The 26,611-nt window shown below is 38.8% G+C and overlaps 1 protein-coding gene across 9 annotated transcripts in view; it reads right to left on the reverse strand.

Annotated features, from left to right (window-relative positions):
• Positions 1 to 1,386: 1,386 nt before the first annotated feature.
• Positions 1,387 to 26,611, reverse strand: part of ARHGEF9 (Cdc42 guanine nucleotide exchange factor 9) — a 225,543-nt gene continuing 200,318 nt past the window's right edge. For 8 of the 9 annotated variants that reach the window (XM_082444962.1, XM_082444969.1, XM_082444966.1 and 5 more), the window contains one exon: positions 8,660 to 11,935. In XM_082444962.1, coding sequence (XP_082301088.1) covers positions 11,754 to 11,935 — 182 coding nt within the window. In that variant the 3' untranslated portion in view covers positions 8,660 to 11,753. Of the gene's footprint in view, positions 2,142 to 8,659; positions 11,936 to 26,611 lie in introns of those variants that run through there. The other variant, XM_082444965.1, reaches the window with a different exon arrangement.

A 26,611-nucleotide genomic window follows, 5' to 3' on the forward strand; every position in this document is an offset into this window, starting at 1 on the left:
GTGGGAAGATCCCACATGCCGCGGAGCAACTGGGCCCGTGAGCCACAACTACTGAGCCTGCGCATCTGGAGCCTATGCTCCGCAACAAGACAGGCCGCGATAGTGAGAGGTCCGCGCACCACAATGAAGAGTGGCCCCCGCTTGCCGCAACTAGAGAAAGCCTTTGCACAGAAACGAAGACCCAACACAGCCTAAAATTAATTAATTAATTAATTAATTTTTAAAAAAAGCATATTAAAGAAACCCGAAGTTCACAGGTTACTAACTCAGCACTCAATCTGTTGGGTTCGCTGCTTTGTAAATTAACCATGACACTAAAATCTCTTTATGCACTGGTTGAATCACTTTTAATTAATATGAGAGCAGTAGGTTCTTCAGAAAAAAATACCTCCACTTATCAAAATGTGGTATTCTTCCAAAGGAAGTGAATATCATGTTCAAGGCATCTGTTTTCTTCACAAAACAAAACATTTTGAGGGAGCTGTTTTTCCCATAGTGACAACATGAAGATTTGAATAACTTCATCAAAACAGGACTTCTCCTGATCAGCTAACCTCAAACCACTCAGAGAAGGCCATGATGAGTTTTCACAATGGACACACTTTTCCAGATATTTGAATTTGCTTTGTGTGAACAATCAGAGCCTCTGAGGTGAATGCATAGATCACGTGAACCAGTAAACAGACTTTGCAACGTGAATGCTATTCCCACACTGAAAAATTTAGCAATTTGTTTTTGGTTTTGTTTTTTTCTTGCGGAGTTTTGGAAGGAAATGAAATGAAGTAACTGTAATAGGAAAAAAATCATGATATATAACAGCCATATTCTTTGACAGAAATCTGCCAAATATTCTTTACCTTAAAAGGACACTGTAAAATGCCATAATCATTTTTTAAATTGACTTAATTAGAAAAGACCAAATGTATATATAAAGGATAATGCATGGATCCATCAATTTGTTTTCTGAACAGAAAGGTTAGGCAGCCCCTTCTCCACCCTCACATCTCTCCAGGGGACAAACCTAGTGGGGTGGTACTACGGACGCCTGCTGGCAGGGAAGACAACAGAGGGTTGATGGAGAGAAGGCTGGAAGCCAGGCAGAGGAAAGAGGAAGGTCACTGTCATTTATTTGAGAAAATTCTTTCATATAGGCATGGGGTTGGGGGCAGTGGAACAAGGGTTTCTCCTTGAGGCAAATTTGGAGAGCTGTGTTGCAGAATTCTTCAATAGCATAGGAGCAGGAAAATGTTGCATTAAGGCCCCCTTCCTTTTATCTGTAACAGCTTTATTGTGATATAATTCACATAACATAAATTTCAACCTTTAAGAAGTATACATTTCAGTGCTTTTTAGTATATTCACAGAATTATGTAATCACTAACACAATCAATTTTAGATAATTTTTATTACCCCAAAAGAAATCCATTAGCAGTCATTCCCATCTACTTCCCAGCCCTTGGCAACCAATAATTCACTTTCTGTCTCTATGGATTTGCTTATTTTTGACATTTCATATAAATGGAACCATAAAAATCCTTTTGAGTCTGGCTTCTTTCACATAGCATAATGTTTCACCCATTGTAGTATCAGTGTCAGTATCATATCAGTATTTCATTTCTTTTTATGGTTGAATAGTATTCTGTTGTTATAGAGATATAACACATTTTGTTTATCTATCCATCACTTGATGGACATTTGTTTTTTTCCACCTTTGGCAATTATGAATAAAGCTGCTATGAACATTTATGTACAAGTTTTTGTGTAGACATGTTTTAATTTCTTTTGGGTATATCGCTAGGAATGGAATTGATGTTGATATGGTAACTGCATGTCAAACTTTCTGAGAAACTGTAAGGCCCCACTTTTAACAATTTGAGTGTTTACTATGTCTTAGGCATTGTGGTATTTTCCATGTTAGCTGTAAACTGATTTACTCCTTGTAACAATTCTGCAAAGTAATTACTAACTACTTTTATTCCCATATGACAGGTGAGGAAAATGAGGCTCAGAGAGGGGATGTCATCTGCTTATGGTCCCACAGCTAGGAAGTGGATGATGAAGCTGGGATTCGAACTCAGGCCGTTTGGCTCCAGAGTTCTTGGAGGAGGAGATGGCCAGACAGAAATAAAACAATTCTTGCTCTGAAAAAAAATGATGATTTCAGATTAGCATATTTGTTTTATAGCAGAGGTTTGGAATTTGGCTTTCACTGACTAATCTTTTTAGTTTAACCAAGTGGTTAAAAGTGCAAACCCTACAGCCAGATGGTTTGGGCTTGAGTCCAAACTCTGTCACTCACTACTTGTATGACTTTGGACAATTTACTTAACCAATATGTGCCTCAGTTACCTCATATGCAAAATGGTTAAATAATGGTATTTTTCTTATAGGGCTATTGTGAGGATTAAATTGATTTAATACATGTAATGCACTTAGAATAGGGCTTGTGTATATGGTAAGTGCTCAGTAAATCTTAATGAAATATGGACCAGCATTTCCAAACATTTTTGATCCTCTACCCCATCAGTAAAACATTTCTGAGCACAACTTCCCAATATAGGTGTATTTATTATAAGCATGTGCTACTGACAATCCATTTTAATTATTGGGACAAATTAAGTTCCTTCTTATTTTTTAAATAATAGAGATGTTTTAATATTTTATTCTGTATTCCTCATGGATGATCTTGTGTCCTTTACTCTGACCATGTGCCCTGTCCCAGATGGGGTACCCAGGTCTGGAGTGAGAGCAGAACTGACTTATCCCAGGTTTTTTAATATTGCTATGATACAGGGTTTCTGGACCTGTGTCTCTAACTATGTGGGTAGGGGAAGGGATAGGAGCAGGCAAGATGAAGAAGGAACTTCTAAGTGTTACAAGAATGAGCTCTTTCTATTAGGGGTTTCCTCAGGGGGAAGGAGAGTGTCTGGTTACCTATAAAACAATGAGTGGTTTCCATTTTATAGACAAGTACACCTTACCAGGTAAAGGGAATGACCTCAATCTCTCTCTGGGAAGGTATAAAATTCAGGTGAGTACTTGCTGTGTTGGGCTCCTTTTAGTCCTCAGAACTGAGGACAGCAGAAGAGACCAGTAAAGACTCCCTGTCTCAGCTATGTTGGGCTTCTGGTCTCAGTGAGCACAGAGGACATGCTGAACCCAAAAAGAACAGAGTGAAACTTTCAGGGTTCCTCTGGACCATTCTGCCTTTCCTTTCAGGGAAAAGGGAGCTGGACAGGGATTTAGGGGAATTTGAGTCACCTCAAATTTGAGTCACCCTCCTTCAGTTTAGAGAAGGGAAAACTATGATCCTGGAAAACCTCCTTCCCTCTTTCCCTTCTCTGAACCTCACAGTGATTTAGTGTGATAATAATAATAATAATAATAATAACAGCCTTCATTTTATTGAGCTACTACTATTGTAGTTGCTTTACATGTATTAACTTATTTTATCATCATAACAAATTCCTATGAGCATCAGACATGCTTTTGGCCTCAAGTGACATCAAACTTATCTAACTGTAATCTAATTCAGTTGGCGTTTCTTTTCTTCACATAATAACAATCCAGAGGTAGGTGGTTGCTGAATATTTCTGTAATTTACTAATGTCATCAGGGACTCAGTCTCTTATCTTTTTTTGCTACCATCCTTAGTATGTATAGATCTTTAGTCTCATGCTTGTTACTTCATGGTCACAGATGGCCACCCTATCTCAAGGTATCACATCTGCACTCAAAATAGGGAAAAGAAAAGTGGTGTTGGTGCCAGCTGTATTTCATCCCTTTATCAGGAGACAAAAGATTTATCAGAAACCAGCCCCCTACCAGCAGACTTTCTCTAACATTTCCTTAGTTAGGTGTTGGTCACATGGCTACATTTTGCTGCAGGAGAAGTTGGAAAAATAAATATTTAACTGAGCACACTGTTGCCTCAAAATTGGGGTTTGAGTTGCAAATAAGAAAGGATAAATGGATACTAGAAAGGCAGTCAACAATTTTTCAGTAATAGATAATACTATTAGAATCCCTATTTTACAGATAGGGAAACTAAGGCATGGAATAGTTAAGTAACTACCCAAGGTCACACAGCCAACTAACAGTAGAGCTATGATTTGAACCCAGGCAGTCTGGCTCCATACCGGTGTTTCTGGAACATTCTTTGTGACAACCTACCTTTAATGTTTAATACCTTTAATATTGCATCCCAGTATACATACCTTTCAAATTCAAAACACTACATACATTTTCTATCTACAATACTCTATTCTATTCTATTCTTTCTATTCTATTCTATTCTATTCTATTCTATTCTATTCTATTCTATTCTATTCTATTCTATTCTATTCTATTCTATTCTATTCTATTCCATTCTATTATTTCATTTTTTAAAATGTTGGTCATGTTCAACTAAACTGATTTCTTGACCTGCAATTTGAAAATAATTTTACTGCATTGCTATTCCAACACCACCATTTCCCTAATGGGATTTCTGGGGTACCAAGAAAAACTTCCTGGTGCTATGTCACTCTCTCAAGTCCTGCCTGAAATGCCACCATTTCTTTTTTCCCCTAGATATTTGTCTCTTATCGAGTCTGATCCAAGAAGGGGATGCTTTGAGGGTTCCTGTTTTATACAGCCAGACACAATTCCTAACTTATAAAATCACCAATGCTTCAGTGAGAATGGTAGCACTTCACACGATACACCCTGAGCACTAATTCATGTGTATTAGCTGAATCTCCCCAAGAAGCATATCCCCTGATATGAGGGGATTAGGGAAGTGATGCAGGGAGGTGAAGGCAGCAAATATGGGGTGTGTTATTAAACCAGCTGCTACAGTGGGCAACTGAAGCTTAATCCCTGGGGAAACTCTGGGGAAAAGTGTCAAAATTTTCAATTATCATCCCTGAGGAGCAAGGGAACAAGGACATTTATACCCTTCCCCCATCAGTCATTGATTAAGGGCTATTCCCAGGGCAGGGAAGACAGTAATTCTCAGGTACTTCTGGCCTGCTATATTCTGGACAAAGTGGGTTCCATCAGCCTGAGGGAAGCCTTCCAACAAAGACACGGGTGCTGGATATTGAAAGTCAGGTTGGTGTGTAAGGAAATGGTAAGGGAGATGGATGGAACACCAACAGCATCTGCTACAACATGTTAGCTTGCATCCTTATCAATATTATCCTCAGTTCTAATATATTCAACAGTTCTTGAGTGTCTGGTCTATTGCCATGTTGCTGCAGTAATGGATGACACAGTGTTGTAAGAACCTCAGGTGGGGCAAGTCTGAGTTTTAAGCCCAGCTCATGTGCTAACTCTGTGACCCTGATCAGTAAAATAGGGAAAATATTTATACCTTCCCTTTAGGATTATGGTGAGAACCTATCACAAAGCTTAGCATATTAGCAAGTGCTCCATAAGTGCTAGCTAGTATTTATTAATAATAAAAAGGATTTTCAGTTGATCATGTTGTTTAACCTATGAAATGGGGACAGTACATGTACCTATAGGTATGGGGCTGGAAATAAATGTGGACTGCCTTAGCTAAGGCTGAACAGGAGACAGAGGGTATGGAATCTGGTGATCAGGAAGCTGGACAGCTAGGAGGTGTCTCGCTGAAGCTATACTTGTGGTTGATTTGCTACCAGAGCTTGGAAGCTCCCATCTCTCTCCCCAGGAATACACACTTACAAAGGAATTTGTACTTGAGTATGATTTACCACTCCACAAGCACCATGCAGATAGGAACACTATCTAATTTGTTCACCTCTAGCATGCAAGTAAATATTTGTTGGATTAATAAACGAATACAAAGTCATATACAGAGAATCTGACCTTATCTACCAGGATTTTAGTTGTGCTATTCCCTCCACTTGGCATACCCTCTATTCCTCTTCCCAGTCCCTGCCCCATGCCTTTTCCACGTGTGTGTAGTAAAGAATTTATCCTAGCCCAAAGACGGGTCTGACCCTTGCCCTCAGCTTCTGGGAGGTAATCTCTTAGCCCTTGAAATGTCATGTCTGATAGGAGTATTTTTGTTTGCCTGGGGGCCTTGGGTCAACTGATAGTCTAACAATGTTATTTAGAATTGGGATTTTGGCCACATCAACAATGTGATTTAGGGTGGGGGCTCTGAGTTACCTGGTATCAGCTCATCTTCTGAGAAGACTGGAGAAGGGGATCAGCCAGAGGGGCAGTGATGGAGCCCCAACAAAACTTTAGAAGCTTGGGTGTGCTTTCCTGCTTGACAATACTCCATGAATATTGTCACATATTTATGCTGAAAAGTAACATTGTCTTGACTCCACAGGGATAGGAAAACTGAAGCTCCCTGTTTGGTACTTTCTTATACTCTGCCCTGTGAGTTTTTCTGGTGGATTATCGAAACTAAGGGTGTTATTTGGGACCCCTGGACTTTCAATTGGTGTCAGAAGGGAGGGTTGTCTTGTGTGAACTGTTCCCCTTAACTTCACAGTTGCTCTAACCTTAACATGGTAGAAATTTCCCTGTCTTCTGAAACTTAGTTCAAACATTTCCTTCTTTGGTAGAGATTTCTAATGTTCATCCATATCTAGTTCTCCTGCCCTTCTGAGTTCATAGGACTTTTACAGTTTTCTGTTCCCTTGAAGTTGGATGAAGCCATGTGACCAGTTCTGGCTAGAGAATTTAACTGTAAGTGAGAAACAATCTAGGGCTCTCTTTCCAGCTGTGGTGATTATGGAAATGTCTTGAGATGGAGGTGTAGTAAGGCAGAAGCAGCCCAGATTGTGTACTATCACATGGGTGATAGCTGCCCCAGAGAGTCACGTGGACTCACAGCAGGATTTGTATGAGTAAGAAATAAACTCTGGTATGTTAAAGCCATTAAGATTTGGGGAAATATCTGTTACTGCAGCACAACTAAACTTATCCTGATTGCAAAGATCTTCCTCAATCACAATTAACCACTCCATTTTTTGAGTGCTTCCAGGCCCACATCCATCCTTGTTATGGTCCATGCTTATATGTTCTCACTAAATTCTGAGTGACTGTAGATATTTTATTTTAGTCATCTTCTCGTGTACCTGGCCCAGATTACGTATTCAGGATATGCAAGTTGAATCTAATTCAGCTGGTTGGCAGCATGGCTGTTGTGGAGATGGACATAAACTTGCCTAAAAATCTGCCTTAAATGATGCACTGGTGAGCTAAACAGAAATAATAGAGGCTTCTGAAAAACACAGGGCCACTCTGTGGCCATGTACCATTCCTTTTTTCCTCTTCCCCAACTATATGAGAAAACAGTGTCCATGTGACACTCATGGCCTACTAGAGAAGGAATTCACAGTTCAAGAGAGAAATGGGAGAGATGGAATCAGAATAAAGTGCTTCCAGGGAACATGAATTTTACATCCAAACACCCCCTCTAACTGTGTTGCAAACCCAGATGGTCTAATCTACCTATGGCCAGGCTGAACTGTTGCCTTGCAGGTGGTTGGACTTGGTGGAATGCTGAGGTCTCATTTTGTTATCTTGGGCCTGGTAGGTAAAGGCCCGGGCAAGCAAGATCTACCTCACCAGTCCTGTATCCTATTCAGGACAGAAGTCTCTGGGAGCCAGGGGTAAGCAGGTCATCATAAATAAGGAAATCCCAAAGGGTCCAAAAGTTAAGTGGGCCAAGCAGCAGAGTGGTGGTCTCTGTGACTGAAACACTGAAGTAAGCCAAAGCCCACAACAGAGACCTTAGGCCTCCTCCCCCTTGCTCTTGGTACTAGAGACAAAAGGACCTATGGTTGTAGTCACCTGTTGGAAGCCTAGATTAGAAAACTTAAGAGACAGGGCTCTCAAGGAGATTATAGAGAGTGACACATTCATGTGTTAGTATCAACCCATTCCATATTCTTGCTCCCAACCCCCCTCAACCCATGCTGCACCCAGGAACTCTCTGAGAGTAAGCAACTCTGAGATCAATTTGAAGGGGGTTGGGAGATGGGTGAAGAATAAGCATTTTATTAGGGTCAGTGTTTATTTCTTCTGGAGAAAGGCAAGTTAAGTAGTATCAGAACATACAAACTATTGTGTCTCTAATGGGCAGCATAAGACACCACATGGGAGCCTTGTGGGCAGTAAGGAGCATGTACGTGCAGGAGACACTATGATGAAAGAAACAGTAAGGTCACTCCATCCACTTTGGGGGACGGATAAAGAATATGTCTACCTCTAAGGAGACAGGACTGGAAGCATTAGGAAAGAACTGGAGGTGGGGGATTCCTAAGTGATATGGATTCTGGTTAGGTCCAAAAAGCAGCTTTTAAGCTCACGTGAGAGTACACAGGGCAGGTACTGGACTTACAGCTGCAAGGGAAAGGAGCGAGGTCAGGAATGGGCCTTCAAGTCTTGTGAAAGAGCCAAGTGACATGAAGGAAAGTCCCACCCATGAAGACATTTGAAGCACCCCTGGTTACAGGATCAAACTTGATTCTTGTGACCCACTCTTCCAGAAAAGACATGGGAGGCCACAGACAGACCGTGGTAAGCCTGGCAATAGAACAGAAGGGCTGGCAGGCCAAGACTAGGCTGGTGTAAGCTGTCCCTGCCAGGCAAATTCCCTTTATTTTGCAACTGGTAAAACACACACACAAACACACACACAAAATGGCATGACAGCTATGCCTGGAGGTGTCTTTTTACTTCTTTTATTGAACTCCATAAATATTTTCATAAGGCTTTGTGTCATTACAACATCATATTTTTTTTAAACATTTTTTTTAAACACACAACTTTGACACTTGTTTGACAGGGTCAAACAGTCAGATAGAAGAAATGAAATAATAAACTGGCAAGTGCAGAGCAGCAGGGGTAATCAAAATCACTGTTGCCCATCCATCCACCCCAGCCCACCCCATCCCCAAAGCACTAAAAGATCACTATTTGGCTTCACACTAGAATTGTTAGAACTCTCTTGTTGCTGTCCTTATAAATCCTTTAGAGATATACACATAAAAGGGACGAGAGGGAGAGAGAGAAAGAGGAGGTGGATTTCTGGGTTAGGACCATCCCACAAGAGGGCCCATAGAATATATTAGCAAAGCCTTTTTGAGCAAATCCAGGCCTCATTGAGTTGAGGAAGGGGTATCTCTGGGCCATGCAGAAACAGAGATTTACAGAGTTCTTAGGGATAGCATTGCTGTGGGAATACAGAATAGGCTTGGATCCTGAGCCCAGGTAATGGGGTTCCCCTTGGGGCTGTTGGCCACTGGTCTGCTTTTCTGCCATAGGCTGGGGGAATATTCCAAGCAATGGTGAACAGATTTCTTGTTGTTTTCATAAGTTATTGGCATCTGATGAGGCCAGTGGGTTGGGTGGATAAGAGGTGGGTGGAAAGAGGTGATAATTCCTGATCCTGGAGCTCTGGGCACAGTCCCAGGGGAGCAGGAAGTGGGAGTGTGAGGGAGCTTGGCCAAGAGAAGTTGTAGGTCCAGGGACCTGTCCACGCATCCCCTCTTGGTGTGCCCCCAGGCCCTGGAGAAACAAGTCAAGGTCAAGCCTAGTGGGAAGGAATTGAAAGTAGGAAAATAATGTACACTCAAGGGAGGCCTACACAGCCAGACATTCTGTTTGCCAGGGAATCCATTTTAGCTTAGGCACTGGGTACCAGGTTCCTTGTTAAGTGGGCTTAAGTAGCTGGGTCAGGTGCTGAGCAATTGTGGCCAGTCCCGAGCCCTGGCCCTCTGCCCAGCTCACACTTATCCTTGGCTTACTCCTCAAGTCTCATTTGGGTGTGGTGGAATGGGAGCTTAAACAGCTTGTAATTTGATTCCCATAGAGGAAAAATTCCCAGGCTGGGCAGGGCCTGGTCTGGGTCAGGAGGCGTAAGAGCAGAGCCAGCTATGCTGTGTCCCATGCAGCCATGGCTGCTGCTCATTAAGCTGAGGTCCTTTCATGATGAAGTCTTCTCCCACAGGGTCCAGGATAGACTCACAATCTCCAGATTCCTCACTAGAATGGCTCTCCATAGTAGGGCCCATCCTTACTCCTTTGTACTCCATTCTCCTTGCTGTTCAAGGTCTATCTACCTGAGGGGCTATGTGGAGAGGAGGAATAGGGAGTACCCATAGGGAGTCTGTCTCTTTGTGTGGAAAGTTAGTTTTTCCTAAGTGTAAAGCCTACCAAAAATGAGCCTGAGGGTAGCATCTCTGCCTCAGATCATTTCTCCACAGGGAAAAGTCCCCTGGGCTCCTCGCTTGCTTACTTCAAATGTTGTGGGATGGGAGAATGTTGGAAACAGGGCAGTCTTTGAGTGCCAGAAGCGCTTTAACTATGCTCATACCAGCAACCCTCCTGTTCAGGGGACAGCAGGAGAAAGAAGGAAGACAGGAAGAGGGGAAGGAAGGAGCCATGGAAGATTATCCATGCAATCGGCTAACAATGGGGGAAGTTTCACATAAGTTAGGAACTGTAAGTACATATCTTGGGCTGAGGTTGTCTCTTTCCATGCCCATCTTTGTTCTTTCCTATAAGAGGTTACTATCAGCCTTTGATTCTGTCCAGGTCAATAATTTGAATACAGTTGAAGATCTTGGTCAGGTGGGCTCTGTCTTGACCTCTTACAGACTCCAGCAATGCTGCCTAAACAATCTGCCAATGGGGAGCAGGTACAACCAGGCCCCTGATTGCAGTGGGGAGTCCTACCCTAAACCTACTTGGTACTGGAGGCAGTTGAATCCCTCCTCCAGGAGGCAGAGTCTCAGCCTCTTTACTTCTAGTTCAGATTTTTTAGGTTAGGGGAGGGACAAGCCTAGAAGAAACACCATAACCAAAGTGGCATGAAGAAGAGAAAAACTGACCCAAACTAAACCCCAGATACAAAACTAGCATGACCCAGCAGTGCTGCAACATGGGAACCCCCAGTGCTAGCAGAAGAAACAGCCCAAATGCAGAATGCTCCCTGAACAGAAGTCCTCTCCAGCATCATTACTCTGACATTCCCTTGCTTCTGTTTAGTTTCGATCTCTCTACAACACCTAAAACACAGTGAAAGCAATAGAAATATTGAGCAGTTATGTCACAGGGCACAACAGAGCATGTCCAGACTGGCATGACTGAGGACAGAAGATGCAGGGAAAAGGCTATTTGGGGCAACTGCAGGGCTGCAGAAACATTCGCAGATGATCAGTTGAGGGAGTGGAGGAAGGGGATCCTCCCCTTACCCAGTGAAAAGGAAAAGGAAAAAAAGAAATTCAAAACTCTCAAACTCCACCACATCAAATTAAATTCAAAAGTCATCAGCATCAGTATCATCAGGAAACTAAAAAACAATACAAACACATCTATGTTAATAATGACAAGTCAATGAATCACTCACAGGAGAGCAAAAAGATTATCTCAACAAGAAAAGGAACAAATAGAAATGTCATTTTCTGAAAGTAAAGGGGAGGGGCACAGGGTAAGAATGGAAAACTTTTAAAGAAGGGATCGTGTGTTTGGAATTCATTGGTACTCCTTCCTACCAACTACAGATTTTACTTCCCCAAAACAACAGAAAACATTTTTGGTCCTTCTGCATGTGTGTGTGTGTGTGTGTGTGTGTGTGTGTGTGTGTGTACACTCAAGGTCCTGTGTGCGTGTGTGTATGTGTGTGTGTATGCGTGTGTGTGTGTGTATATGTGTGTATATATATATATAAATTTCAACAGTGCTTCTCCGAAAAAAGGTCCATCTATAAATATAATTTTATTTACTTTATTTTAAAATTATCTGCCTCCCTGTTGGTATTATTTTTTGAAGGGGGTTAACCTGCTGAAGTTTTGCCAGAATGGTGACTGGCTGCGCTTGGGTTCGGTGAACTCAAAGACCTGCGACTGAGCGATGCCATCAGGGACCAGGTACTGGCCCTGGTTTAACGGGTCCTGCGGTGGTGGGTAGGAAGGAGGAACTGAGCGAGCAGAGGTGACACCTAGAGTAGACGGGAGATCAAAGGGAAATGGTATAAATTAAGTAGCAAGGGGCTTCTCAAAGCACCTAGTGCCCACTTTTAATCCTTATCTCTATTCAGAACAGAATAGGCTGAGGCACACAGCATATGATTCAGAATGCAAGGATGATCTCTCTGCTGCTCCCAAATACCTTTTTCATCTGCTGGTCAGTGTCTGAAATTTCAACATTATAGCTTCTCTGTTTGCCTTTGTTTGACGACTTGATCCCATTACCCTGGAAGTAGTATCATATTAAGCCATCATATAACATATTAAGACATGCACACTTCGGTGGGAAGGAACCACTTCTTTTCTAAAAGCCAGTATTTTGTTGTTTTGTTTTTGTTCTTGTTATTGTTTTCCAGCTTTATTGAGATGTAACTGACATACAATATTGTGTAAGTTTAAGTTATGCAATGTGATGATTCATTATACATATATATTGTGAAATAATTACCACAATAAGGTTAGTTAGCACATCCATCACCTCACACAATTACCTTAAGTATACAATAGAGTATTGTTAACTATATTAACCATACTGTACATTATATCTCCAGAACTATTTCATCATATAACTAGAAGTTTGTGCCCTTTGACCAACATTGCCCCACTTTCCCCAACCCCAACCCCTGGCAACCATTAATCTACTTTCTGTTTCTATAATTTTGCCTTTTTCAGACTGCATATATAAGTGACATATTGTATTTGTATTTTTCTGTCTGACATTTCACACAGCATAACTCCCCAAAGACCATCCATATTTCCATAAATGGTAGGATTTCCTTCTTTTTATGGTTGAATAGTATTCCATAGTGTGTATGTGTGTGTGTGTGTGTGTGTGTGTGTGTGTGTTTCTGTGTGTGTGTGTGTGTCTTTATTGGGTGTATGGTTTATAAAAAGGTTCTCCCATTGCATAGGTAGCCTTTTCATTTTGTTGATTGTCTTTCTTTTGCTGTGCAGAAGCTTTCTAGTTTGATGTAGTCCCACTTGCTTATTTTTGTTTCTCTGGCTTGTGCTTTAGGTGTCATATTCAAAAACTCATTGCCAAGATCAATGTTGAGGAGTATTTTCCCTGTTTTCTTCTAGGAGTTTTATAGATATGGGTCTTACACTTAAGTCTTTAATCCGTTTTGAGTTAATTTTTATGAGTGGTGTAATATAGGGGTCCAATACAGTCCTTTGCATGTAAACATCCAATTTTCCCAATACCATTAATAAAAGAGACTATCTTTCCCACACTGAATATTCTTGGCCTCCTGACAAATATTAGTTGACCATAAGTGTGGGTTTATAATTGGGCTCTTGATTCTGTTCCATTGATCTATATGCTGGTTTTTATGCTAGTACCATACTTTTTTGATTACTATAGCTTTGTAATATAGTTTGAAATTGGGATACATGATTGCCCCCAGCTTTGTTCTTCTTTATCAGAATTGCTTTGGTAAATTGGGGTCTTTTGTGGTTCCATATGAATCTTAGGAGTGTTTTCTCTCCTTCTATGAAAAATGCCAAGGAATTTGAGAAGGATTACAGCAAGTATAAAGATGGCTTTGTATAGTAAGGACATTTTCACAATATTAATTCTTGTCATTCATGAATATGGGATATCTTTCCATTTATTTGTGTCTTCTTCAATTTCTTTCATAAATGTCTAATAGATTTCAATGTGCAGATCTTTAACCTTCTTGGTTAAACCTATTCCTAAGTATTTTACTATTTTGTGCTATTGCAAAGGGGATTGTGTCCTTAATTTCTCTTTTGGATGTTTGTTGTTAGTGAAACACAACTGATTTCAGTACACTGATTTTGTATCCTGAAACATTACTGAATTTCTTTATTATTCTAATATTATTATTTCTTGGGATAGTCTTTAGAGTTTTCTATGTATGAAATCATATCATCTGTAAACAGAGACAGTTTGACTTCTCCCTTTCTAACTTTAATTGCTTTTTATTGCCTGACTGCTCTGGCTAGGACTTCAAGAGCTATGCTGAATAGGAGTGGTGAGGTTTAGAATCCTTGGCTTATTCCTGAACTTAGAGGAAAAGCTTTCAAACTTTCACCTCTGAATATTATGTTATTAGTGGTGAGCTTGTCATAAAAAGCATTGATTATATTGAAATATGTTCTTTGTATACCCAATTTATTGAGAATTTTTATCACGAAAGATGTTGAATTTTGTAAAATGCTTTTTCTGCATCTATTGAGGTAATCATGTGATTTTTATCTTTCATTCTATAAATGTGGTGTGTCACATTTATTGATTTGCATATGTAGACCATGCTTGCATCCTAGAGATGAATCCCACTTGATGATGATGCATGATCCTTTTATGTGCTGTTGAATTTGGTTTGCTAGTATTTTGTTGAGAATTTTTACATCTATATTCATCAAGGATATCTAGTAGTATCTTTATCCAGCTTTGGTACTGGGGTAATGTTAGCCTCATAAAATGAGTTTGGGAGTGTTCCTTTTAGGTTTTTGACTAGTTTGAGAAGGACTGGTGTTAATTCTTTTTTAAATGTTTCATGGAATTCACCAGTGAAACCATCTATCTGTTCCTGGGCTTTTCTTTGTTGGGAGGTTTGACTACTGATTCAACCTTCTCACTTGTTATTTGTCTGCTCAGATTTTGTATTTTTCCCTAATTTGAGACATAATAGACATATTACATTGTATAAGATTAAGGTGTACAACATAATGATTTGATATATGTATATACTGCAAAAAGATAAGCACATTAAGGTCACTTAACATCCATCGCTTCACATAGTTACACGTTTTTTCTTTTGATGAGAACTTTTACAATCTACTCTCTTAGCAACTTTCAAATACACAATACAGTTTTGCTAACTATAATCTTCATGCTGTACGTTACTTCCTCAACCTCATTTATTTTATAACTGAAAGTTTGTACCTTTTGACCACATTCACCTATTTCCCCTACCCAACACCACTCGCATGTGGCAAACACCAATCTCTTCTGTTTCTACAAGTTCAGTTTTATTAGATTCCCCATATAAGTGAGATCATACAGTATTTGTCTTTCTTTGTCTGAATTATTTCATTTAGCATAACGCCTTCCAGGTTAGTCCATGATGTGGAAAAGACAAGATTTCCCTCTTTTTACAGCTGAATAATATTCCATTGTGTATGTGTTTGTATATATTTATTTTATCCATTTATCTGTCAAAGGACACTTAGGTTATTTCTATGTCTTGGCTATTATGAATAATGCAGTAACAAACATGGGGTACAGATACCTCTTCAAGATAGTTATTTCTTTTCTTTAGATATATACCCAGAACTGGAATTGAATTATATGGTAGCTCTATTTTTAATTTTTTTACAAACCTCCATACTGTTTTCCATAGCAGCTGTACCAACTTACATTCCTACCAACAGTATAAAAGGGTCTCTTTTCTCTACATCGTTCCCAGCACTTGCCAGCACTTGTCTTTTGATAACAGCCTTTCTGAAAGGTGTGAGGTAATATCTCATTGTGGTTTTGATTTGCATTTCCTGATGATTAATGATGCTGAGGTACTTTTCGTGTACCTGTTGGCTATTGGAATATTTTCTTTGGAAAATGTCTACTTAGGTCTTTTGCTTATTTTTTAAAAATTAATTTTTATTGGAATATAGTTGATTTACAATATTGTGTTAGTTTCTGCTGTATAGTAAAGTGAATCAGTTAAACATATACATATATATGCTCTTTTTTAGATTATTTTCCCATAAACGTCATTACAGAGTATTGAGCAGAGTTCCCTGTACTATACAGTAGGTTCTTATTAGTTATTTATTTTATATATAGTAGTGTGTATATGTCAATCCCAATCTCCCAATTTATCCCTCTCTCCCTTTCCACTTTGGTAACCATAAGTTTGTTTTCTATATCTGTGACTCTATTTTTGTTTTGTAAATAAGTTCATTTGTACCATTTTTTAGATTACACATATAAGCAATACCATATGATATATGACTTACTCTGACTTACTTCACTCAGTATGACAATCACTAGGTCCATCCATGTAGCTGCAAATAGCATTATTTTGTTCTTTTTTATGGCTGAGTAATATCCCATTGTATATATGTACCACATCTTCTTTATCCATTCATCCATTGATGAACATTCAGGTTGCTTCCATGTCCTGGCTATTGTAAATAGCGCTGCGATGAACATTGGGGTGAATGTTTCTTTTTTTTAACATCTTTATTGGAGTATAATTGCTTTACAATGGTGTGTTAGTTTCAGCTTTATAACAAAGTGAATCAGCTATACGTAAACATATATCCCCATATCTCCTCCCTCTTGCGTCTCCCCCCCACCTCCCTACTAACAAATGTAAAATAGATAGCTAGTGGGAAGCAGCTGCATAGCACAGGGAGATCAGCTTGGTGCTTCACGTATCTTTTTGATTTATGGTTTTCTCTGGATATATGCTTAGGAGAGGGATTGCTGGATCATATGGTAGCTCTATTTTTAGTTTTTTAAAGAACCTCCATACTGTTCTCCATAGCAGCTGTACCAATTTACATTCCCACCAACAGTGTGGAAGGGTTCCCTTTACTCCACACCCTCTCCAGCATTTGTTTGTAGACTTTATGATGATGGCCATTCTGACCAGTCTGTGGTGATACCTCATTATAGTTTTGATTTGCCTTTCTCTAATAATTAGCAATGTTGAGCATCTTTTCATGTGATTTTGGCCATCTATATGTCTTCTTTGGAGGAATGTCTATTAGATCTTCTGCCCACTTTTTGATTGGGTTGTTTGTTTATTTTTTTTTGATATTGAGCTGCATGAGCTGTTTGTATATTTGGAGATTAATCCCTTGTCAGTTGCTTCGTTTGCAAATATTTTCTCCCATTCTGTGGGTTGTCTTTTTTTTTTATGGTTTCCCTTGCTGTGCAAAAGCTTTTAAGTTTAATTGGTCCCATTTGTTTATTTTTGTTTTTATTTTCGGTACTCTAGGAGGTGGATCCAAAAAGATATTGCTGCAACTTATGTCAAAGAATGTTGTGCCTATGTTTTCCTCAAAGAGTTTTATAGTATCTGGTCTTACATTTAGGTCATTAATCCACTTTGAGTTTATTTTTGTGTGTGGTGTTAGAGAATGTTCTAGTTTCATTCTTGTACATGTAGCTGTCCAGTTTTCCCAGCACCATTCATTGAAGAGACTGTCTTTTTGTCCACTGTATTTCCTTGCCTCCTTTGTCATAGATTAATTGACCATAGGTGCATGGGTTTATTTCTTGGCTTTCTATTCTGTTCCACTGATCTATATTTCTATTTTTGTGCCACTACCATACATTTTTGGAAATGATTTTTTAAATTTTTGTTTTATATTGGAGTTAATAATTTTGTGTTAGTTTCAGGTGTACAGCAGAGTGATTCAGTTATACACACAGATGTATCTATTCTTTTTCAGATTCATTTCCCATTTAGGTTATTACAGAGTATTGATCAGATTTCCCTGAGCTATACAGTAGGTCTTTTTGATAACTGTAGCTTTGTAGTATAGTCTGAAGTCAGGGAGCCTGATACCTCCAGCTCCATTTTTCTTTCTCAGGATTACTTTGGCTATACAGTCTTTTGTTTCCATATAAATTAAAAAAAAATGTTCTGGTTCTGTGAAAAATGCTATTGGTAATTTAATAGGGATTGCATTGAATCTGTAGATTGCCTTGGGTAGTGTAGTCATTTTGACATTATTGGTTCTTCCAAACCAAGAACATGGTATATCTTTCCATCTGTGTCACCTTCAATTTCTTTCATCAGAGTCGTATAGTTTTCAGAGTACAGGTCTTCTGCCTTGTTAGGTAGGTTTATTCCTAGGTATTTTATTCTTTTTGATGTGATGGTAAATGGGATTGTGTCCTTATTTTCTTTCTGATTTTTTCTGTTAGTGTGATTTCTGAGTGTTAATTTTGTATCCTGCAACTTTACCAAATTCATTGACACACTCTAGTAGTTTTCTGGTAACATCTTCAGGATCATCAATGTATAGTATCATGTCATCTGCAAACAGTGACAGTTTTACTTCTTTTCCAGTTTGGATTGCACTCATTTCTTTTTCTTCTCTGGTTGCTGTGGCTAGGACTCCCAGAACCTGAATAAAAGTGGTGAGAGTGGACATCCTTTTCTTCTTCCTGATCTTAGAGGAAATGCCTTCAGCTTTTTACCATTGAGTGTGATGTTAGCTGTGGGTTTGTTGTATATGGCCTTTATTATGTTGAGGTAGGGTCCATCTATGCCCACTTTCTGGACAGCTTTTATCATAAATGGGTGTTGGAAATGTAAAAAGCCTTTTCTGCATCTATTGAGATAATCATATATTTGTTATACTTTTTAATTTGTTAATGTGGTATATCAGTGACTAATCTGGGGATAATGAAAAATCCTTGTATCCCTGGGATAAATCCCACTTGATTGTAGTGTTTGATCCTTTTAATGTATTGTTGGATTTGGTTTGCTAGTATTTTGTTGAGGAGTTTTCCATCTATGTTCGTCAGTGATATTGGCCTGTAATTTTCTTTTTTTGTGGTATCTGTGTCTGGTTTTGGTATTAGGGTGATGGTGGCCTCGTAGAATGAGTTAGGGAGTGTCTCCCTCTGCTATATTTTGGAAGAGTTTGAGAAGGATAGGTGTTAACTCCTCTCTAAAGGTTTGACAGAATTTACCTGTGAAGCCATCTGATACTGGACTTTTGTTTGTGTGAAGTTTTTAAAATAAGTTTCAATTTCAGTACTTGTGATTGTTCTATTCATATTTTCTATTTCTTCCTGGTTCAGTCTTGGGAGATTTTACCTTCCTAAGGATTTGTCCATTTCTTCTAGATTGTCCATTTTATTGGCATATAGTTGCTTGTAGTAGTCTCTTATGATCCTTTGTATTTCTGTGTTGTCCAACGTAACTTCTTTTTCATTTCTAATTTTAGTGATCTGAGCCCTATCCCTTTTTTTCTTGATGGGGTTGGCTTAAAGTTTATCAATGTTGTTTATCTTTTCAAAGAACCAGCTTTTAGTTTCACTGTCTTTTCTCTTGTTTTCATCATCTCTATTTCATTTGTTTCTGTTCTGATGTTTATGATTTCTTTCCTTGTATTAACTTTGGGTTTTGTTTGTTCTTATTTCTCTAGTTGCTTACGGTGTAAGTTTTTGTTGTTTATTTGTGATTTTTCTTGGTTCCTGAGGTAAGACTGCATTGCTCCAAACTTCACTCTTAGAACTGCTTTTGCTGTGTCCCATAAGTTTTGGATCATCATGTTTTCATTTTCGTCTGTCTCTAGGTATTTTTGAATTTCCTCTTTGATTTCTTCAGTGATCCATTTGTTGTTCAGTAACATATTGTTAGCCTCCAGGTGTTTGTGTTTTTTGCATTTTTTTTCATGTAGTTGATTCCTAATCTCAACATTGCAGTTGGAGTGCTGGCTTGATATAATTTCAATTTTCTTAAATATAATGAGGCTTACTGTATGGTACACCATGTTATCTATCCTGGAAAATGTTCTATGTGCACTTGAGAAGAATGTGCATCTTCTCCTTTTAAATGGAATATTCTATAAATATCAATTAAGTCCATTTGTCTAATGTGTCATTTAAGCTTTTGTTTCCTTATTGATTTTCTGTCTGAATGATCTGTCAATTGATGAAAATGGGGTGTTAAAGTGTCCCAATATTATTGTGTTACTGTCAATTTCTCATTTTATGGCTGTAAGAATTTGCCTTATATATTGAGGTGCTCCTATGTTGGGTGTATAAATATTTACAATTGTTATATCTTCTTCTTGGATTGATGCTTTGCTCATTATGTGGTGTCCTTCTTTGTCTCTTGTAACAGTCTTTATTTCAAAGTCTATTTTGTCTGATATGAGTATCACTACTCCAGCTTTCTTTTGATTTCCATTTGCATGGAATACCTTTTTCCATCACCTCATTTTCAGTCTGTATGTGTCTCTAGATTTGATGTGGGTCTCTTGTAGACAGCATATATGTGTCTTTTTTTTTTAATTCGGATATAGTTGTTTTACAATGTCATGTTAGTTTCTACTGCACAGCGAAGTGGAGTTCCCTTTGCTATACAGCAGGTTCTTGATAGTTTTCTATTTTATACATATTAGTATATATATGTCAATCTCATTCTCCCAATTCATGTGACCACCATCTCCCCTTGGTGTCCATACATCTGTTCTCTACATCTGTGTCTCTATTTCTGCCTTGCAAACTGGTTCATCTGTACTATTTTTCTAGATTCCACATATATGTGTTAACATACGATATTTGTTTTTCTCTTTCTGACATACTTCAGTCTGTATGACAGTCTCTAGGTCCATCCATGTCTCTACAAATGACCCAATTTTGTTCCTTTTTATGACTGAGTAATATTCCATTGTATATATATACCACATCTTCTGCTTCTTTTTTAAATCAATTCAGCCAGTCTATGGCTTTTTGTTTGAGCATTTAATCCATTTACCTTTAAGATAATTACTGATCTGTATGTTCTTATTGCTATTTTGTTAATTGTTTTGGATTAGTTTCTGTAGTTCTTTTTTCTTCCCTTTTTGTTCTCTTCTCTTGTGATTTGATGACTACCTTTAGTGTTGTGTTTGGATTGCTTTTTCTTTTTTGTGTGTGTTTGTATCTGTTCTAGATTTTTGCTTTCCGCTTACCATGAGGTTTTGATATAACAGACTACATATATACAAGATTTTTAAAAGTTGCTGGTCTCCTAATTTCAAATGGATTTCCAAAATCCTGCATTTGTACGCTCCTCTTCTCACTATTGCTGTTTTTGTTATCATATTTTGCGTGGATGCTTGCCTACCTTTACTGTATGTTTGCCTTTACTATTGCACTTTCCCATTCATAATTTTCTTGTTTCTAGTTGTGGTCTTTTCTTTTCCATCTAGAGGATTTCCCTTAGCATTCGTTGGTTTGGTGGTGGTGAATTTTCTTAGCTTTTGTTTGTAAAGCATTTGCTTTTTCCATGGAATCTGAATGAGAGCCTTGCTGGGTAGAGTATTCTTGGTTGTGTTTTTTCCCTTTCATGGCTTTAGATATATCATGCCACTCCCTTTGGGGCTGCAGAGCTACTGCTGAACAATCAGCTGATAACTTTATGGAAATTCCCTTGTGTGTTATTTGTTGCTTTTCCTTTGTTGCTTTTAATATTTTCTCTACCTTAATTTTTTGTCACTTTGATTAATATGCGCCTCAGTATGTTCCTCCTTGGGTTTATCCTGTATGGGACTCTCTGCACTTCCTGGCCTTGAGTGGGTGTTTCCTTTCCCATGTTAGGGAAGTTTTTGGCTATTATCTCTTTAAATATTTTCTCAGGCCCTTTCTCTCTCTCTTCTCCTTCTGGGACCCCTATAATGCAAATGTTTGTGCATTTTATGTTGTCCCAGAAGTCTCTGAGACTGTCCTCATTTCTTTTCATTCTTTTTTCTTTATTCTGTTTTGCAGCAGCAATTTCCCTCAATCTGTCTTCCAGCTCACTTATTCGTTCTTCTGCCTCACTTTTTCTATTGATTCCTTCTAGTGCATTTTTCATTGCAGTTATTGTATTGTTTAATCTTTGTTTGTTCTTTAAAGCTTCTAGTGCTTTATTAAACATTTCTTGTATCCTACTGGTCTGTGCTCCATTCTCTTTCTGACATCTTGAATCATCTTTACTGTCATTACTCTGGATTATTTTCAGATAGGTTGCCTATCTCCACTTCACTTAGGTGTTCTTCTGGGGTTTTATCTTGTTCTTTCGTCTGGAACATATTTCTCTGCCATCTCATTTTGTCTAGATTTCTGTCTTTGTGGTCTCCGTTCCTCACACTGCAGGACTGTAGTTTTTCTTGCTTCTGGTGTCTGCACTTTGCTGGGTGAGGTGGGTCCAGGGGCTTGTACAGGCTCCCTGGTGGGAGAGACTGGTGTCTGCCCACTGGTGGGTGGAGCTAGATCTTGTCCCTCTGGGGGTAAGGCCATGGCAAGAGGTGTGTTTATAGGTGGTTGTTGGCTCAGGACGACTTTAGGCAGCCTGTCTGCTGATGGGTGGGGCTGTGTTCCCATCATGTTCATTGTTTGGTCTGAGGCCTCCAAGTGCTGGATCCTACAGGCTGTTGTCCAGGTCTTGGTGTCAATATGATGACCTCTGGGAGAGCTCATGCTGATCAATATTCCTTGGAGCCCCCACCACCAGTGCCCTTGTCCCCACAGTGACCCACAGCCGACCCCTTCCTCCCTAAGATACTCTTCAAGACCTGCAGGAAGGTCTGGCCCAGGATCCTATGGAGTCACTGTTTTGCCCTGGGTCCCAGTGCACGTGAAACCTTGTGTGCTCCCTCCAAGGGTGTAGTCTGTTTCCCCCAGTCCTGTGGAACTCCTAGACTCAAGCCCACTGGTCTTCAAAGCCAAATGCTTTGTGGGCTCCTCTTCCCATTGCCAGACCCCCAGGCTGGGGAGACTGACGTGGGGCTCAGAACTCTCACTCCTGTAGGAGAACCTCTGTAATATAATAATTTTCCAGTTTGTGGGTTGCCCACTTGGTGGGTATAGGATTTGATTATATTCCAGAAGCACCCCTCCTACCATCTCATTGTGGCTTTCTCTTTGTCTTTGGGTGTAGAGTACATATTTTGGTAGGTTGGGGTCTTTTTTATCGATGGTTGTTCAGCAGTTAGTTTTGATTTTGTTGTTTTTGTGAGAGGAGGTAAGCTCAAGTCCTTCTACTCTGCCATCTTGTCTCCTGCCCCTGTCATACTTTCTTCTTCACGTTTTCATGTTACTAATTAGCATCCTGTCATTTCAGCTTGAAGAACTTTCAGCATTTATTGTAAGACAAGTCTAGTGGTGATTAACTCTTTCAGCTTTTTTTTTTTTGGTCTGGGAAATTCTTTTTCTCTCCTTTATTTCTGAAGACAACTTTTCTGGGTACAGCATTCTTGGTTGGGTGTTATTTTCTTTCAGTACTTTGAATATATCATTCCACTCTCTCCTTGCCTGCTAGGTTTCTGTTGAGAAATCTGCTGATAGCCTTATGCAGGTTCCCATGCATATGAGAATCGTTTTTTCTCTTGCTGCTTTTAACCTTCTCTTTTTGTCTTTGATTTTAGACAGCTTTATTATAATGTATCTTAGAGAAGACCATTTTGGGTTGAATTGTTTGGAGACCAGTGAGCCACATGAACTTAGATATCAAAATATCTACCCAGAATTGGGAAGTTCTAGTCATTATTTATTTAAATGATCTTTCTTCCCCTTTCTCCCTCTCTTCTCCTTCTGGGACTCCAATATTTTGTAGATTGTTAATCTTAATTTTATCCTATAAGTCACACAGGCATACTTCACTCTTTTTCATTCTTTCTTTTTTTTTTTCCTACTCTGACTAGTCAATTTCAAATGAGCTTTCTTTGACTTCACAGACACTTTCTGCTGGCTCATCAGGTCTGCTATTGATGCTCTCTCTTGTATTTTTCATTTCATACATTGTATTCTTCAGCTCTATAATTTGTTTGGTTCTTTTTATGATTTCTACTCTGTTAAATTTCTTATTTTGTTCATGATGTTTTCCTGATTTTGTTGAATTGTTTCTCTTGTAGCTCACTGAGCTTCCTTAAAACAACTATTTTAAATTGTTTATCATGCAAATCACAGATCTTCTGGTCTTTGTTTGTCAGCTTCTGGAAATTATTGCATTCCATTGATGATGTCTTGTTTCCTTGATTTTTCATATTCCTTCTAGTCTTGTGTTGTTGTCACCTCCTCCAGTTTTTATTGACTGGCCTCTTCTATACATCCAATCATAGATTATTTGGTCTGGAACTTCTCCACTGGACTCCCAGACTTTTACAAAAACACTCTCATCTGTTGGTGAAAATCTGTGTTCTTTAGGGAGATGACAGTAGAAAACTATTTTGTCATTTTGATGATGTCGTCAGTTTTCAAAGGTGGTAAGTGTCAAAAATACAAGGGTTCCAGAGGCCAAACAATTATATGTAGATATTAGGGAGGGAGTTTGGGGAGTGCTCATTTTAATTTTTTAATTAAGCTTTTTATTTTGAGATCATTGTAGATTCACATGCAGTTGTAAGAGAAAATATAGAGATATACCTTGCACCCTTTACTCAATTTCTCCAATGATAGCATTTTGCAAAACTATATTACAATATTACAGCTAGGATATTAACATTGTTACAGGATACAGTCAAGAGACAGAACATTTCTATCATCACAAGGATTACTCGTGTTACTCTTTTATAACCACACTCACTTCTTTCCTTTCCCTACTCCCTCCTTAACCCCTGGCAACCACTAATATGTTCACTATTTCCAAATTATATCATCTGAAGAATGTTATATAAATGGAGTTATACCATATGTAACCTTTGGATATTGGCTTTTCTCAGTCAGCATGAATCCTTAGAAATTCTCCCAAGTTGGTTTATGTACCAATAGTTGGCTCCTTTTTATTGATGTGTTATATTCCATGGTATAGAGGTACCAGAATCTGCTTAATTACACCCATTGAAAGACATCTACATTGTTTCTAGTTTGGGCTATTATGAAAAAGCTATGGGTGTTTGTTTAGAAGTTTTTAAGTGACAATAAATTTTTGTTTCTCTGGGATAAATGCCCAGATGTGTCATTGCTGGGTCATTTGGTAGTTGTATGTTTTATGTCTTAAGAAACTACCAAGCTATTACATAAAATAGTGGCTGTACTGTTTTACATTCTCACCAGCAAGGTATGAATGATTCTGTTTCCATGTACCCTTGCTAACATTTGGTGTTTTCACAATTTTTTCTATTTTAGCCTTTGTAATAGATATGTAGTGATATCTCATTGTGGTTTTAATTTGCATATTTCCAATGATTAATGATGTTGAACATCTTTTCATGTGTTTAACTGATATCCATATATCCTCTTCAGTGAATTATCTGTCTTTTGCCCACTTTCTAATTGGAGTGTGTAGTTTTGTTTGTTTGTTTGTTTTTACTATTGAGTTTTTAAAAATTTATTCATTTATTTATTTATTTTTGGCTGTGTTGGGTCTTCGTTTCTGTGCGAGGGCTTTCTCCAGTTGCGGCGAGTGGGGGCCACTCTTCATCGCAGTGCACAGGCCTCTCACTGTTGCAGCCTCTCTTGTTGCAGGGCACAAGCTCCAGACGTGCAGGCTCAGTAGTTGTGGCTCATGGGCCTAGTTGCTCTGCAGCATGTGGGATCTTCCCAGACCAGGGCTCAAGCCCATGTCCCCTGCATTGGCATGCAGATTCTCAACCACTGCGCCACCAGGGAAGCCCTTACTATTGAGTTTTTAGAGTTCTTTATATATTCTAGATACCAATGTTTTGTCAGATACATGGTTTGCAAATATCTTTCCTAGCCTGTAGCTTGTTTTTTCATCCTCTTTACATGGTCTTTCACGGGGCAAAATTTTCTATTTTGATGAGGTTGATTTTATCAATTTTTTATTTTATAGTTCAAGCTTTTGGTGTCAGTTCTAAGAACTTCTTTGCCTAGACCTAAATTCTGATGATTTTCTCCTACTGTTTTCTAAAATTTTTGCAGCTTTAAATTTAAGTTCATTATCTATTTTGAATTAATTTTTATAGGGTGTGAAATTAGGTTGAGATTATTTTTACTTTTGGCCTGTGGAAGCCCAGTTGCTTCAGTGCCATTTGTTTAAAAGGCATTCTTCCTCCACTGAATTGCTTTTGTACCTTTGTGAAAAATCAGTTGGGCATATTTGTGTAGGTCTGTTTTTGGTTTCTCTATTCTGTTCCATTGATCTAACATGTCTACCCCTCTACCAACACCAAACTGTCTTGGTTATTGTAGCTATATAATTAGTTTTGAAATCAGGGTAGACTTATTATTCAAACTTTATTCTATTTCAAGTTTATTTTAGTTATTCTGGGGTACTCATTTGATTTTGACCTGGCCCTAAAGCCTCTGGAGATGGGGACTGTACTCATGGCCCTAGGGAGCTCCATGATGACAAACTGAAATGGGTTGATGGACCAGGAATTAGCAACCAACTCCCAAGAAGTTATATATCAATTCTTAAAAACAATGCAGTGTAAAAAGCAAATGTAAAGTGAAAAGGCCTCCCTTGGAGCTAGGCTCTGTCCTCTTTGCTTTTCTTCCAGCCAGGCTTCCCCTCCTCCAGAAGAGTAGTAGTAAGGTCCCATGGCATTACAGATTGTGTTGGAATCTGTATTAAATCTGAATTAGAGAAATCCTAACAACAGTGCTCCCCATCATTCCCAGGAAGGGGTTATTGGAAGGATTAAGAAAGCTGGCTTTCTCAGGTATCTGAGAGAACTCCCTTCTTGCTCTTCCTATGTATATGATAAAACTATTGAACTACTAAGCTGTACAATCACTTCTACATGTGTAGTGCCCTTGAGTCTCAAAATATATCAGTCACCACAGCCCTGGACTAGGAGAGCCTTGAAAACTCGAAATAGAAATAAGGGAATCAATTTTTAGGAATTCTGTGAAGTTTGAGACTAGATAAGTTTCTTTGAAGACTTCAGGATTTCTATTAAACATGGAAAGCAGTTTAGGTGAACCATTGTTTAAATATTGGGAGACAAGAAAGGACCTGCAAGGAATAGCCTTGAGACAAGGCAGAGAAGGAACCTGACAC

The sequence above is a fragment of the Balaenoptera physalus genome (genome assembly GCF_965194825.1).
Source record: "Balaenoptera physalus genome assembly, chromosome: X".
Lineage (NCBI taxonomy): Eukaryota > Metazoa > Chordata > Mammalia > Artiodactyla > Balaenopteridae > Balaenoptera > Balaenoptera physalus.